The sequence below is a fragment of the Muscardinus avellanarius genome (genome assembly GCF_963383645.1).
Source record: "Muscardinus avellanarius genome assembly, chromosome: 12".
NCBI lineage: Eukaryota > Metazoa > Chordata > Mammalia > Rodentia > Gliridae > Muscardinus > Muscardinus avellanarius.
The window spans coordinates 56,283,540-56,299,277 of NC_137798.1; the positions used below are offsets into that span (position 1 = coordinate 56,283,540).

General features: G+C 44.7%; 1 protein-coding gene across 1 annotated transcript in view; it reads left to right on the forward strand.

The window, feature by feature from the left end:
• Nucleotides 1-15,738, forward strand: part of ABHD12B (abhydrolase domain containing 12B) — a gene marked incomplete at both ends in the record, with an annotated part of 30,799 nt that overhangs the window by 9,163 nt on the left and 5,898 nt on the right. Inside the window, 6 exons of the mRNA XM_080707148.1 lie at nt 1,021-1,140; nt 4,410-4,440; nt 8,900-8,945; nt 9,052-9,181; nt 9,836-9,873; nt 11,948-12,027. Of these exons, the coding sequence (XP_080563274.1) occupies nt 1,021-1,140; nt 4,410-4,440; nt 8,900-8,945; nt 9,052-9,181; nt 9,836-9,873; nt 11,948-12,027 (445 nt within the window). The remainder of the gene's footprint in view (nt 1-1,020; nt 1,141-4,409; nt 4,441-8,899; nt 8,946-9,051; nt 9,182-9,835; nt 9,874-11,947; nt 12,028-15,738) is intronic.

Consider the following 15,738-nt stretch of genomic DNA (forward strand, 5'->3'; position numbering starts at 1 on the left):
TTGCCTTTCCAAGGTTCATTAGTTGATTTAACATGATGGAGGAATAGGCGCTCACAGATATTTAAACTCAAAGTCAGCCAGGTTTAGTGATGGGCGCCTGTAACCCCAGTACTTGGGAGGCTGAGACAGGACTATTGCAGGTCCAAGGCCCACCTTAGCAATTTATGGAGATCCTGTTTAAAAATAAAATAAAATAAGGGGCTAGGGTCTATTTTAGAGGCAGAATGCTCCTGGATTCAATTCCCAATACAAAAACAAAATTAAGAAAGAAAGAAAATCAGAATGTCATTTGATTAGCTTGGCGCCATGCTTAAGTTCTTTTTTCCCCCTGCATAAACTGATCTCCTTTTAAATTCTTTTCAACTTTTCAGCCAAACCAATGGCAGATGGCAAATATCCATTATCCATTACCTTTTACTTGTCCCCCCGCCCCCTCTCTCTCTCACTTAATGGACTGCACCTAAGAACCGTAGTCTTGGAAGCTGATGGGCACAAAAGTCAGAAGAATTAAAACAGTAAATGTTTAAAGCCGGGTGTGGTGGAGCATAATTGTAATTCCAGTACTTGGGAGGCTGAGACAGGAGGATCGTGGCATGCTGCCAGCCTCTGCTACTTAGTGAGGTCCTTTGCAACTCAGTGAAACCCTGTTTCAAAATAAAGAATAAAACAATAGGGCTGGGAGTGTAGGTTGGAGTAGAGTGTCCCTGGGTTCTGTCTCTACGACCACAAAAACAACAACAACAACCCCCCCCCAAACAGTAAATGGTTAAAAGGGCTTGCCTCGCATGGGGTGGTGGTGGGTCAGGGAAGTGGTGGTTTTCATCCTAAGATACTTTGTGGTATTGAATTATTATTTTGACTTGTGCATATATTACTCAGATAAAAATTTAAGTAAATATTTTATAATATAACATACATAAACAACATTCACACGAATCTTAGGAGAGCTTCAGACTTTGGCAGGGATAGCGAACTCCTGCCTTTGTGGCTATTTGCAGCCTCATCCCCCTTGCTTTTCAGGCACACGGTACCCAGCTGTCGGGGGGAAGACGCCAAGGGACAGGACCGTTGCTGGTATGAGGCTGCCCTGCAGGACGGGAACCCGATTATTGTTTATCTCCATGGCAGCGCAGAACACAGGTGAGTGCCTCTACTTGGATTTTGTTTTTAAGAAACAGATTAAAGAGCATAGGGGGAGAAAAGGATACTTCTTCCAAATGCTAGATATTGGTCCCAAAGTCGGTGAGTCCTTTACTCCTCAAGAATATCTAATATGAAACCAGACAGTGGGGTGCATGCCCGGAATCCCAGTACTTGAGAGGATGAGACAGGAGGATCACAGGTTGGAGGTCAGCCTCAGCAACTTAGGGGGACCCTGGTTCAAAATAATAGATAAAATCGGGCTGGGGGTGTAGCTCAGAGATAGCACGTCCCTTGAGTCAAGACCCAGTACCTACAAAGAATAATCAATACCCAGTACCTACAAAGAATAATGGATAAAGCCTATCACATTTGTGAAGCCCTAACCAAGAAGTAAACGAAGCCAGGAAGTAATGAAGGAAGGTATCTCATGCAGGTATTCCTGGTAAAAAGAACTATTCACAGGAGACTCTGCCAGAACATAGCTTTGTACAAAGGCCAGGGCAACCTTAAACAAAAAAATACTCATGCAGGGATATCTGCCCAGGAGCTATCTGTTCAATCTCAAACTGGTGTTACCCTTGCTATTTTTATTTTTTTGTAGTATTGGGGATTGATCCAAGGAGTATTCTACCTTTGAGAAACATACCCAGCCCTATTTTTTAATTTTTATTTTGAAACAGGGTCTCATTAAGTTTTGGAGGGTCTCATTAAACTGCTGAGACTGGCATTGAACCTGTAATCCTTCTGTCTCAGTCTCCCAAGTACTGGTATTAAAGGTGTGCACTACCATGCCTGGCTATCCCCAGCCCTCCCCTTTTTTTCTTTTTGCAATAATGGAACCCAGGGGCATTCTACCTCCGAGCCACACCTCCTGCCCTATTTTCTATTCTTTATTTTGAAACAGAGTCTCACTGACTTGCAAAGGGCCTCAATAGGTAGCTGAGGCTGGCTGCAAACCTGTATCCTCCTGTTTCAGCCTCCCAAGTGCTGGGATTACAAGTGTGCACCACCATGGCCAGCTCTGCAGCCCTTTTAATAACATTTTTTAAAAAGTTGAAATAAGCCAGGCGTGGTGGCGCACGCTTGTAATCCCCGCGCTTGGGAGGCAGAGACAGGAGGATGGCGCAGGTTCGAAGCCAGCTGCGCTTGCTGGCTTAGGAGACCCTGTTTCCAAATAAAAATGTAAAAATAGGTCTGGGAGTGTAGCCCGGAGGTAAAAGGGCTTCCAGGAACCCCAGTACCACACACACACAAAAAAGTTGAAATAGATTCTTCTTAAATGACAGCATTCTGGCCTGGAGCCTACCATCTCCCTGCTTCAGCCTCCCAATTACTGGAATCACAGGTGTGCATCATCAGGCCCAGGCCTCTCCTTGTTATTAATCCTTATAACTAAAGATATTGGTTCAAAATATCTTAGCCTGGTGTGTTGGCGCAGGCCTGTAATCCAGTCCTTAGGATGATGAGGCAGGAAGACTAAGGCCAACCTGGGCAGCTTCGTGAGACCCTGTCTCAAAAAATAAAAAAGGGATGAGATATAGCTCAGTGGTAAGAACACCCCAGGTTCAATTCCCAGTACCAGAAAAAGAAATGAGCTAATCCTCATTTTGCCTTTAAAATCATCACTTTGCCTCAATCTCTTTGAATATACTCAAAGTTTACGATGGCACACATATTTTCATTGCAATGCTCTGCTATTTCCAAATAGTCTTCAAATACCATTGAGAGAGTTTCTTTCCAACCGTTATTTGAGCTGTCAGCCCATGGATGACTGGAAAGGCGATAGGCATTGAGGAGTAAAGGAAGAACAATTTCCAAATCGGTGGTGTCTTCAGGAAACCGCAGTGGAGAGTCCTTTATTTAGCATTAATCCTGTAAATTAAATGTTCTTCTATGGTTTTACATGATAAGAAAAGCCTCACAAAATAATATTTAGAGAGGGTGCCCAAGGTTAAGGCAAACAACAGGGGATGGAGAAATACTTCAAGTACAGGCTACAATACAGAGATGTGCAAACCTCAGCCTTAAGAGAAAAGAGGGGAGACTGAGAGCAGCTGCGACCTGCAGTGACTTCAGGCAGAGGAGCGGGGCTGCAACGAGGATCAGACTTGCCTACAAGGGAACTTCTGCAGAGAGCTGGAGATACGGCTCGGCGGTAAGGGGCTTGCCTGCCTTGTATCCAAGAGGTTGAAGGTGCAAGGCCAGGCAGAGGGCCTTGTTAGGAAGGCGAGGTAACTGAAATTATTGTTTAACTCTAAACTGGTAGTACTGAGTACAGAGTACAGAGTACAGAACCGTATTCCTTAAAGGAGAGGTGACAGGACTCTTGCTCACACATCTAAAGCGGTGGCTCTAGACCTCAGATCCATGGAAAGTCAAGAGAGTCCCCTAATGCCTTCCCTAAAGTTGTACATAAAATTTAAAGTCTTTGTACATGTCCCCCTGGGAAATGGGTTTACAACTTTAACTAGATGTTAAAAGGGTTCCATGATCCGCTAATGTTTAATTGGGCCCTAATGCAAACTGTAAATGATTTTTAAGAATTCTCTGCTTTCAGCCGGGCGGGCGTGGTGGCGCACACTTATAATCCCCGCGCTTGGGAGGTGGAGACAGGAGGATCGCGCAGGTTTTAAGCCAGCCGTGCTGGCTTAAGAGACCCTGTTTCCAAATAAAAAGTATAAAAATAGGTTTGGGAGTGTAACCCAGAGGTAGAAGGGCTTCCAGGAACCCCAGTACCACCGAAAAAAAAAAAAAAAAAGAATTCTCTGCCTTCAAATCATTTTTAACTTTCATTTGTTAATGCTAGAGCAGACAATATAATTTTGGTGGTGGCGGTGGGAGGGGGCGTGTCTTTCTTGTAGGGTGGTAAGTCTCCTTCACCTCCTCTTGGACTCAGTGGCAGAGCGGATGGGGTACAGGCATATCATACTTTAGCACAACTTGACTCCATTGTCCTTTATTCTAAAAAGCCACGTTCTGGAATTCATTTTCTTTTAGCTTCTAAAAATATTCCTAGAGATAAGTTTTGCTGTGTAGAAGTAAAAAGAGATGGGTTATGAGTAGTGCATCAAATGCTCATGCTAAGAAGCTCTGGAGAGATCTGGGTATACAATATTCATGTAGCAGATCAGTGGTCACTTATCCTGGCGTAGCCTAACGGAAAGGCGAGAGATCATAGGCCAACAGCATGAGAGCACTTTTTATTTATTAAATTTGTCTTTGGAATTTCTAATTCTTGCTTTTTTTTTTTTTAACCTCCGATATAGGGCATCCCATCACAGAATTATGCTGGTAAAGGTATGTCTGAAGAGGCCTCAAAGCACCAGTTTCACAAGTCCCCACTGGTTGTGCTCTGGGCTACAGTCAAAAGATCTCCTCAGTCTTCATCATGGGTATCTCCTGAGAAGTCCCCCGGGGGTGGGTTGAGGCAGGTTGAGGCATCTGGGGCTTAGAGTCTTGTGAGTAGGCTTCTCTTCCTAGGTTGACCATGGCGTATTGAAATTGATATGGGCACGCCCGGGTCCCTGTGTTAGTAAGCTTTGTGTTGCTGTGTCCAAAATGCTGACAATTTAGAGGTGGGAAAGTTCATTTTGGCTCATGAACTTAGAGGTTCCGTCTATGGTTGGCTAGCTCCAGGGAGAAGCATGGTGGCAGGAGGGTGTATCAGAGGAAATGATACACCCTCTTCAGCCTGTGACAGCTGAGAAGCAGAGAGAGAAGGGGGTGAGAGGAAGGGACCGAGGACAGACAAAGTCCAGGGTGACCTACTTCCTCCAGCCAAGCCCCACCATCTACAGTTACCATTCATTGAATCCCAATGGTCAACCCACTGCTGTAGTCAGAGCCCTGAAGACTCAGTTCACCTCTGAATATTGCTGCCTCAATGGACATGGGACCTTCCAACCCAAACTATAACAGTCCCCAGATAGACCCATGACCTTATTCCTTTCATCTCCAGAGGAAACTGAACACAGTTTGATTTGCCCCCTCCCCCACACCCAAAGGGGATGGGATAGAGAGTACATTAAATGGAAAGTTATCACTTCTTTTATAAGAAGCTACCTTTGTAGTGGTATAGAATAAAAATACAGAATGTCTTCTCTTCAAAATCATTCAAGAGCCAGGTCTGGTGACACAAGCCTAAAATCCTTGTACTTGGGAGGCTGAGAGACAGGAGGATCACAGGTTCAAGGCCAGCCTCAGCAATTCACAAGGCCCTCAGCAACTAAACAAGACCCTTGCTTAGTTGTAAAAAGGGCTGGGGGTGTAGCCCAATGGTAGAGCGACCCTGGGTTCAATCCCGGTAACACACAGGCATTCGAGCCCCTGTGTTAGTCCCAGGGACAGCTTCGCAGGGTGGCCTGGTGGCCATATGTTCCCTCCTCACTCCCTGCAGCAGATCTCCAACTAGTTGGGACGGCCCCTTCATTTCCAAGTGTGAGGAAGATGGCGGCCTCACCACTTGGCATCTCTGCCTGGGACTGGTCGGTAATGTCTGCTGCAGGAGGTGGAGCTATCTTTCCATTGTGGCCCCGGGGGGCCGGGCAGAGCTCCCCTCCCAGGCACTGACTCTTACCTCGGTTCTCCCCTGACAGTGGGGCCAGATCCCTGTCTCAGCACCTTCTTCCCCCTGTGCCCCTTGCAGACAGGCAGCCCTCTGCACCCGCCCCCACGGCCCACATTCACTGGGCGAGTTCTGCCTGGGCAGGAGAGTCTGCTGCCGTGTTGGTTTGCTTTCCACCCCACACTTGGCTGCTGCTCTCCCCACGTGGGAGGTGGCGGGAGCTGAAGTCCAGGGGAATGTGTTTCCCCTCCCTCCTCCATCCGCCCACTCGAGCTGAGGTGCGCATGGCCTCAGTGTTCCCAGGATGAAGGGTTGTAGGTGTGAACCGAAGGGCAGTAGGTGTGAACGTCCTGTGTGGTTAGGGTGGGTGGGGAAGGACTGGTTTAGTGAGACTTTCCCCGGGCACCTTCTGGGTATCAAGAGCTGCCTTCAGCATTCTCCATGCAACATACTTCCTGAGCCATCCCTTTCCTGCCTTGAACAGGTGATTCCTCTTTATTTATTATTATTATTATTATTATTATTATTATTATTATTTGGTACTGGGGTTCCTGGAAACCCTTCTACCTCTGGGCTACACTCCCAGACCTGTTTTATATTTTTAAATTTGAAAACAGGGTCTCTTAAGCCAGCGTGGCTGGCTTCGAACCTACGTGATCCTCCTGTCTCCGCCTCCCAAGTGTGTGCCACCATGCCCGGAAGGTGATTTATTTATTTATTTATTTATTTGATGGTACTGGGGGTGGAACCCAGAGGCTTTCTACCTCTGGGCTATACTCCCAGACCTTTTTTATATTTTATTTGGAAACAGGGTCTCACTAAGTTGCTGAAAGCCTCGCTAAGTAGCTGAGGCTGGCTTCGAACCCGTGCGATCCTCCTGTCTCAGCCTCCCAAGCGCGGGGATGACAAGCGTGCGCCACCACGCCCGGCTTAAGGTGATTTATTTTTAAAAACAAATGTTTATTACTTTCTTCCTTGTTCCCTTGCTTGCTTCCTTCTTTCCTTCAAACCTTCAACCATCTAATCCAGCTATTTTAATTTACTTACATTTTCCCTGGTCTTTATTTCTCTTCCTTTTTCCTTCCCTCCCTCCCTTTCTTCCTTCCTCCTTACTTCCTTTTTCTTTTGTGGTACTAGGGATTTAACCCAGGGACAGTCTACCTCTGAGCTATACCCCTGGCCCTATTGTTTTGTAGGTTGAAACAGAGTCTCACTAGTTTGCTGAGTGTCTTGCTAAATTGCCAAGGCTGGCTCTGAACCCATGATCCCCCTGTCCCAGTCTCCCAAGTATTGGGATTCTAGGAATTATTTCTCTCTTTATATAAAGGTTTTTATCATGGTATAAGTTTATGTCATGCTCTGTACGGAATGTTACTTTATAAACATTCTTTCATGTTTTTACATAGTCATGATAATTAACCAGTTTAAGAGCTGTATAATTTAATCTTTCATTTTATTTTATTTTATTTTTGGTGGTACTGGGGTTCCTGGAAGCCCTTCTACCTCCGGGCTACACTCCCAGACCTATTTTATATTTTTGAAACAGGGTCTCTTACGCCAGCGTGGCTGGCTTCGAACCTGCGCGATCCTCCTGTCTCCGCCGCCCAAGCGCGGGGATTACAAGCGTGCGCCACCACGTCCGGCTAATCTTTCATTTTATTTACAAATAATTACTTAATGTAACTCCATGGCTGTTAGATTTAATTTGGTTTTCTGAATTCATTTTAAGTAGTATTGCTACAGAAAACTTTAAGCGTCTAGGTTTTTTTTTTCTTTCTCACAGTGTTTAGAGATTGAACCTAGGCTTTGCATATTAGGTATGTGATCTACCACTGAGTGATATCCCCAGCCAATTCTTTTTTTTTTCCTTGCATTTTCCGAAAGATAAATCTGAGTACTTTTTTTTTTTTTTTTTGCAGTACTGGGGGTGGAACCCAGGGGCATTCTACCTCCAAGTTACACCCCCAGCCCTATTTGTTATTCTTTATTTTGAAACGGCCTCACTGAGTTACAAAGAGCCTCACTAAGTAGCTGAGGCTGGCAGTGAGCCGCGATCCTTCTGTCGCAGCCTCCCAAATGCTGGGATTAAAAGCATGTGTTGTCAAAATGTCCTTCAACACGTGGTCCCACAAGCAACACTCAAGTATTCTCATTTCTCTGGATACTTAGCTGCTTTGTATGCTGACTGTTTTGGAGGGAGTGTGTTTGAATTGATATTTAAAACTCCATTTAGTTTCTCATTATTAATTTGTATTTAAATTTCCTTAATAGCTGGGCAAGGTGGAGCACACTTGTAATCTTGGGAGGCTGAGACAGGAGGACTGCAGGTTCACGCCAGCCTCAGCTACTTAGTGAGACCCTGTTTCAAAACAAGGAATAATAAATAAGGCTGGGAGTGTAGCTCAGAGGTAGAATGCCCTAGATTCAATCCACAATACCCCTCCACACACACATACAAAAGTTCCTTAGTGAATGTTGGCCACGCAATCCATACTGTAGTAAGGAAGCACAACATTTAGACATAGACCCAGGTATGAATCAGGTGTGAATCATACTGTAGAAAGGGAAACGTAATGTTTACACATAGACTCAGGTGCGAATCAGACACAAGTGTCTTAAATTTTGTTTTATTTTGCGGTATTGGGGATTGAAACCAGGGGCATTCTGACTCTGAGCTACAGCCCCAGCTTTATTTTATTTATTTTTTTCTTTGAAACAGGGTCTCATTAAAATGCAGAGGGCCTGGCTAAGTTGCTGAGGCTGGCTGCGAACCTGGGATCCTTCTGTCTCAGCCTCCCAAGTGCTAGGCTAACAGGTGTGCCATCACCACACTCTGCCCCCCTTTTAATTTTTGTTTTGAAATGGTCTCCCTAGGTTGCTGGGAGCCTTGCTATTTGCTGAGGTCTCAAACCTGAGGTCTTCCTGTCTCAGCTTCCCAAGTGCTGGGATTATAGGCATGTGCTGCCACACCTGGTTATTTATGTAGCCAAATAACTTAGCCAAGGTCACACAGCTGGTGACTGGCAGAGCCAGGCCGGGTTCAGATTTAAAGTCAAACACCAGATTTCAAAAATACTAATTTTTCCCACCTATGAAACCATCATAACCGGGGATGTGAACGTGTTGAGGAGGAGACTTTTCTGTTTACATCTGCTACTTAACTAAAGTGACCGCAGTTTCCTCGTTATCTAGGTGCTGAGCGAAGGGGGCTTTCATGTCTTGTCTGTTGACTACAGAGGTACGTACTACGAACAGTGCTCACAGATTTCCCAACGGGCAGGGGGCTTTTTTGATGTCCCCTCATTTGGGAGGTGATGACACAGTGCTTGTCTTTTTGTTGCCAGGCTTTGGGGACTCTACGGGGAAGCCCACAGAGGCGGGACTGACCACGGATGCTATTTGTGTCTACGAGTGGACCAAGATGAGAAGTGGCGCCACCCCTGTGTGTCTCTGGGGCCACTCTCTGGGTACAGGGTAAGGCGAGCAGAACCCATCTTCTTTGGTGGCTACTTGGGGCTTAGTTATACCAAAGGCAGTGACTAGCCCTGGAAGGGACCCTGAGCTAGGGGAAGGGACCCTCTCTGGTCTCTCTCATACTCCAGAAGTAACCAGAGACCTCACCAGCACCTCAGGTGCCTGCTTGAAAAACAGGAGAGGCCCCTTCAGCTCCATAGTGATCTATATATCCGAAGTCCATTCTGGAACTCTTCTTGAGAGTTTTATTTTTTATTATTTTTTATTTTTTGGTGGTACTGGGGATGGAACCCAGGGGCCCTCTACCTCTGGGCTACACTCCCAGACATATTTTATATATTTTTGGGAATCAGGGTCTCTTAAGCCAGCTGAGGCTGGCTTCAAACCTGCACGATCTTCCTGTCTCAGCCTCTCAAGCTCGGGGATTACAAGCGTGTGCCACCACGCCCAGCCTCTTGAGAGTTTTAAAGAAAAGGATCTTTAATGTAGGGTCAGAGGAATCTCTTGAAATCCTGTGCATAATTTGCGTCCATATGTATTTTCTATTCAGAAAGCCCAGAACTTTCATCCAATAGTCATCTGGATTTTGTAATGCTACTTCCTTGACTATTAAGCCATTGTTGCACACATACACTGCTATTTATTGCTTTACAGAGTTGCAACAGATGCTGCAAAAGCATTAGAAGAGAAAGGTAAGATAACATGCTTCAATGGTATTACTTCTTGGCTTGAGGTGGGAAAATAAAAGTGATCAAGAGACTGGTGTGTACACGTGGACATACAGATACCTAAGGCACACCCTTCTCGGGCAGTTTCTGAGAGTGTAACAAGCTTTCTCTTCCATTTAATATAAAAGAATGGCTGCTTCTCTGGGTTATGAAGTTTAAAATAAATATTAAGGAAATAGGTAAAACCACCTTTAGAAATCTTCTTTGGAAAGTGACATTAACTTAAATTACAGGGGAGGAAAATAATGTGTTCTGAAATGACAGGCAGGATTTGCTTTCCTCAGTCTGTCTTATGTGATGTGTCTCTCAAAGTGATCTGAGAACAGCTTGTATCTAAGTCTGTTGACTGTGTTTGTTAAAAAAAAATGCAGTTTTCCTGGATCCAAGCTGGTTTTATGAATTAGAATCTCTTGAATAGGGCCAGGTCACTTTTTATTTTATTTTATTTTTTATTTATTATTATTATTTTATTTGGGGGTACTGGGGTTCCTAGAAGCCCTTCTACCTCCAGGCTACACTCCCAGACCTATTTTTAAAAATATTTTTATTTGGAAACAGGGTCTCTTAAACCAGCGAGCCTGGCTTCGAACCTGCGTGATCCTCCTGTCTCTGCCTTCCAAGTGCGGGAATTATAAGCGTGCGCCACCACGTCTGGCTTTATTTTTATGGAACTAGGGATTGAACACAGGAGTTTCTACCTCTGAACTATATCCCCAGACTCATTTTATTTTTCATTTTGAAACAGGGTCTCACTAACTTACCAAGGGCTGGTCTCAAACCTGCAGTCTTCCTGTCCCAGCCTCCCTAGTACTGGGATTATAGGCATATGCCACCACATCTGGCTCAGATCAGTTCCTTAAAGATTAAAAATTAGAATATTTATTACCATAATATTATACAATTTAAAGGTTCCAAAACCATTTATCTGCTTTAAAATGTTTCTTCTAGCTAGGTGCAGTGGTGCATGCCTGCAATTCCAGTACTTGAGAGGCTGAGACAGGAAGTACACAGGTTTGAGGCCAGCCTCAGCAACATAGTGAGATTTAGCAACTTAGTGAGATTTGTTTCCAAATAAAAAATAAAATATACCTGGGGGATATAGTTCAGAGGTAGAATGTCCCTGGGTTTAATCTCCAGTACACACACACACACACACACACACACACACACACACACACACAGTTTCTTTTTTGTGTGTGTTTGTTATATTGGGCATGGAACCCTGGGGCATTCTACCTCCAAGCTACACCCTCAGCCCTATTTTTTATTCCTTATTTTGAAACAGGGTCTCACTGAGTTGCAGAGGGCCTCACTAAGTAGCTGAGGCTGGCCGCAAACCTGTGTGATCCTCCTGTCTTGGCCTCCAAAGGGCTGGGATTACAAGCATGTGTCACCATGCCCGACTTTCTTCTTTTGGTTTTGTAAGGAAACAAAGTTCTGTTTAGTTTCTAACCCTGACAGCCACCACTGTTGGCTTTAGTCTTAGCTACTTTGGGGGAAAAGGCAGCTCAGACTCTCTGGCCTTTTCTCATTGGTATCAGTTCTGAAAATTCTCGCTGATCAGTAACCCGTATATGCCTTCAGACATGTACATACCCACATCCGCATCCACGCCTGCTGCACAAACCCTCCTCCCATGTACAGTTTGTAACTGTTCTCAGAGGGTGTGTTAAACACAGCGACCTAATCAGCCTCTGGCACATTCTTCACGATGGTCTGTGGAGCTCTCTGCCTTCCTATGGTACTTCATTTTCATGTCTTGAAAACGTCTTGTCAGTGGTTTTAACTATCATTAGCATTGAAATCTCAGGAGCAGGGGAGGGGTCTTGTTAAAAATTAACCTTCTCAGCCCTTACCTCCAAGATTGGAGCTCAGAAGTTGGTGGTGTAGAGTCTGGGAATTTGCATTAATAAGATTCACAAATGATTTTGATACAGGGAGTTTGTGTACAAGACCTTGAGGACCCTTATTTAGGGCAGGTGGAATAGGTATAGAGGAATTACTAATTTCTTCTTTTAAATTTTTTACTGTTTTCAAGGATGCCCGGCTGATGCCATTGTCTTGGAAGCTCCATTTACCAACATGTGGGTTACAGCTATCAACTATCCCTTGTTAAAGGTATGCCCCGGTTCATATTTACAAGCTGTCAAAGTGTGGGCTATTTCTTTCTTCTTTTTTCTTTTTTCTTTTTTGTGGTACTGGGGATTGAACCCAGAGGCATTCTACATCCCAGCTAAACCCCTGGCCTGATTTTATTTCTTATTTGGAAACAGGGTCTCACTAAGTTTTGGAGTGCCTCGTTAAGTTGTTGAGGCTGGCTTCAAACCTGCGATCCTCCTATCTCAGCCTCCCAAGTACTGGGATCACAAGCGTGTGCTGCCACACCTGGCACACCAAAGGAAATTTAATGCCACAAATATATTGGGTTTCTGTATATGTACTGTATGTACATCTGTGTTGTATACAACAAGGTTAGTCATTCTTTTCCCTCCAAGAACCAATTCTCATCCTAATATAGGCAGTTTCTATGCAGGTGGGCTCAAATCAGCAATCTTTCTGCCTCAGCCTCTCAAGGACTGGTATCCCAGTTGTGCACCACTGTGCCCACCCGGTTATTATAAAAGCTTCATAATATGTCTTGGTATTTGGTTGTGGAGTTCTTCAGCTTTATACTTATTTAAGATTGCCTTGACTTTTTTTTTTTTTTTTTTTTTTTTTGCGGATCTGGGGATGGAACCCAGGGGCATTCGACCTCTGGGCTATACTCCCTGCCCTATTTTGTATTCTTTATTTTGAAACAGGGTCTCCCTGAGTTGCAGAAGGCCTCACTAAATAGCTGAGGCTGTCCACGAACCCTGATCCTCTGGTCTCAGTCTCCCGAATGCTGGGATTACAAGTGTGCTCCACCACGCCCAGCTGACTATTCTTAAATGTTTGCATTTTATTTTGATTGGGATTGTTTTGAATCTATAAATCTATTGGGGGAATTGATACCTTTCTAATAGGGAGCCTTGTAACTCATGGATGTTTTCCTATCATGTTTCTGTGTTTGTGTTGTTATTTGTTAGTTTAGGGTTTCTTCAGTTCTTCAGTTTCAGCTTTAGCTCACGCTGTCCTAGAAGCCAAGCCTGAGAGAGATGTGGTGCCCGTGACTCCCTGAGGGCGAGCACTTGAGGAATCCCTGGAAGGAAGGAGGCGCAGAGGGACGGGAGGAGTGAGACCGTGTGGCCTCAGCAGTCTTGCTCTGGTGACCCACCCGGGACTCAGGCAGCATGCCTCTGCATCCTTGGTGGGGGAGGAAGTAGAGGAGGGTCCAGGAGGATGGCAGGACCTATTAGGAACGGTGGCTTCTGTCATCCAAAGGAAAGAAGCAGCAGCTATGAACCACTGGCACCCAATGCTGGCAGAGCGAGCTACTTAATTTTACTGTTCTTTCCAAAGAACCGATTTTGACTTTGTGCATCATCTCCATCTGCTTTCTGTTCATGTCTGGCCTTGCCTTGTTTATTCTTCTTTCCACTGCTTCCCCCTTTTGGCCAGGGTCAGGTGAATTATTCCCTTCCTTGTATTTTCTTTAGATTTATTTTATTATTTGAAAGTTTCTCAAGATGGTACTTTGCCGGAGCCAGCAGGCAAGAGTAGGGGTTCTGAAGTGAGGCGTGAGGATGAAGAGTTTTTAACCCTAACATGGGGGAGCCACCAGCCTACTATCTCTACTGGTCGACCCCTATTCGTGGGTCAATATTTCCTACGGGTCGACGACTATGCCTGGGTCAGTATTCTCTATCGTGCGGATACTCCTGGCCAACACAGCCTCTGGGTCAATCTCGTCTTTATTGCGCTGACGCCGACTTGTTTTTCCAGAGGTATTTATACACAGCTACAGGTCAATCAACATTCTCATGCTACCACCACCAGAATACAATACAGACCAATACAAAACACATCATTACAGATAGGCCTATCAGTACCCTCGTGTCATCACCACCTGATCCTCTCTCAGACCTCTTTGAACTTTCCATAACCCCAAACCTTGTTGACTCTGGGCGAAGGACGGTCAGCTGAGTCAGAGACACCAATCTAGGGAAAAGCCTTAATGGCTCCCAACAATTCCCCCTTTTTTACTATATTTTAAGAAGACTGTGCCTGTCTTAGGTTGTTTCCTTCAGGTATCAAGGATTACCCATCTTTGGATAATACAGAGCTAAGCTGTATATCCTGTCTTAGGTTTCCTTGTCCCAAGGAAATCTTACCCGTCATTGACTACCAGCCTCTTAAATGGGGGTACCCTTCAAAGGTAAATTGTGCACTTCTGCTGAAAAACTGTTCTCACTTTGTCCTGAGAACACACTCTGTCCCGAGTCTCTAATAAACAAGGTATTGGGAGTATCATGTAACATAGGTATTTCAGCAAGACATTTTCTCCAATTAACACAATGCTTTTTACATATTGAATCAGTTTTACAGAGTAAACAAGTTATTCGTGGGCTAGCATTTCCATCCTTTTCCCCTGGGTAACCAGGGCCCCACAAGACCAAACCTTCAATATCAGCTTTTACGACAGAAACATCTGCTCCTGTGTCTAATAATCCTGAAAATTCTTTCCCATTAATAAACAATTTCAATTCTGGTCTTTGAGTTCCAATCGCTTGGACCCAAAAAGCATCTGATGAACCAAATCCCTTTTTACCCCGCTTAGGTCTCTGAGCACTATTATTCGTTTGCACCTGAGGTAGCAGTACTAATTGTGCCAGTCGTTGGCCTGCATTAATAACAGCTATCCCTTGAGGAGAATGTGTCATAATTTTTATTTCTCCTTCATAGACAGAATCAACTATGTCAGGGGCTACTATAATTCCCTTCATGGTGACACTACTTTGTCCTAACAACAATCCTACTGTCCCTTTAGGTAACAGACCGTAAACACCAGTAGGAAGGGCCTGCATTCCCATTTCAGGAGTTAATACTGTATAGGTGGAGGCACAGAGGTCCAATCCTGCGCTGCCTGGGGTTGCTCTGAATAAGTCCTGAATGGTTTGTTTTGTTGAGAGTTGTCCTGCTGTGGTACAGCTGTCTGAAGTGCCCCATAACATTGTTGCTGCGGGGCCTGAGGCGGGCCCCTCTTCCCGTTTCCTGACAGGAACCGATTCCCTTGCTCATCAGTCCTTGATTTACATTCCTTAGCCCAATGCTTCCCTCTTCTACATCGAGGGCATAAGCCTGGCTCTCGTCTATTACTAGCATTCTGCCTCCGTGGACAGTTAACTAAATGACCATTTTGTCTATACCCATAGCTTTTAACCATATTATTCTTAGATCCTGATTTATGTTGTTGGAAAAGGACTTCTTGTACAGTTTTCCCTTGTAATGCTGCAGCCTTAGCTAGTCCCTGTGTATATGCAGGTCCTTTATCGGAACATAGTCGAATATAATCAGACAGGTCTTTCTTTTTAAAAGGGTGTAAGGCAGCTTGAAAAACAGTATTAGCATTCTCAAAGGCTAATTGCTTTACCAGCAACAGCCCTGCTTCACTGTCGCTTATCAATCGACTAGCAGTTTGTAATAACCTGGCTACAAACTCCTGATATGGCTCATCTGGTCCCTGTCTTATTTTTGAAAGATCTTCTGTTTGTTTTCCTGAAGAAGGCAACTTGTTCCATGCTCGACACGCAGCAGCATTGGTCTGAGCATAAGAAGCTAGACTAAATTTCAATTGCTGAGCAGTCTCCCTAAACTGTCCTTCTGCTAACACATCAAAATTTATGGGTATTCCCTGAGCTATGTTCAAATCTGCTGTGGATTGGCATTGTTCTGCAAATTCAGACTTCC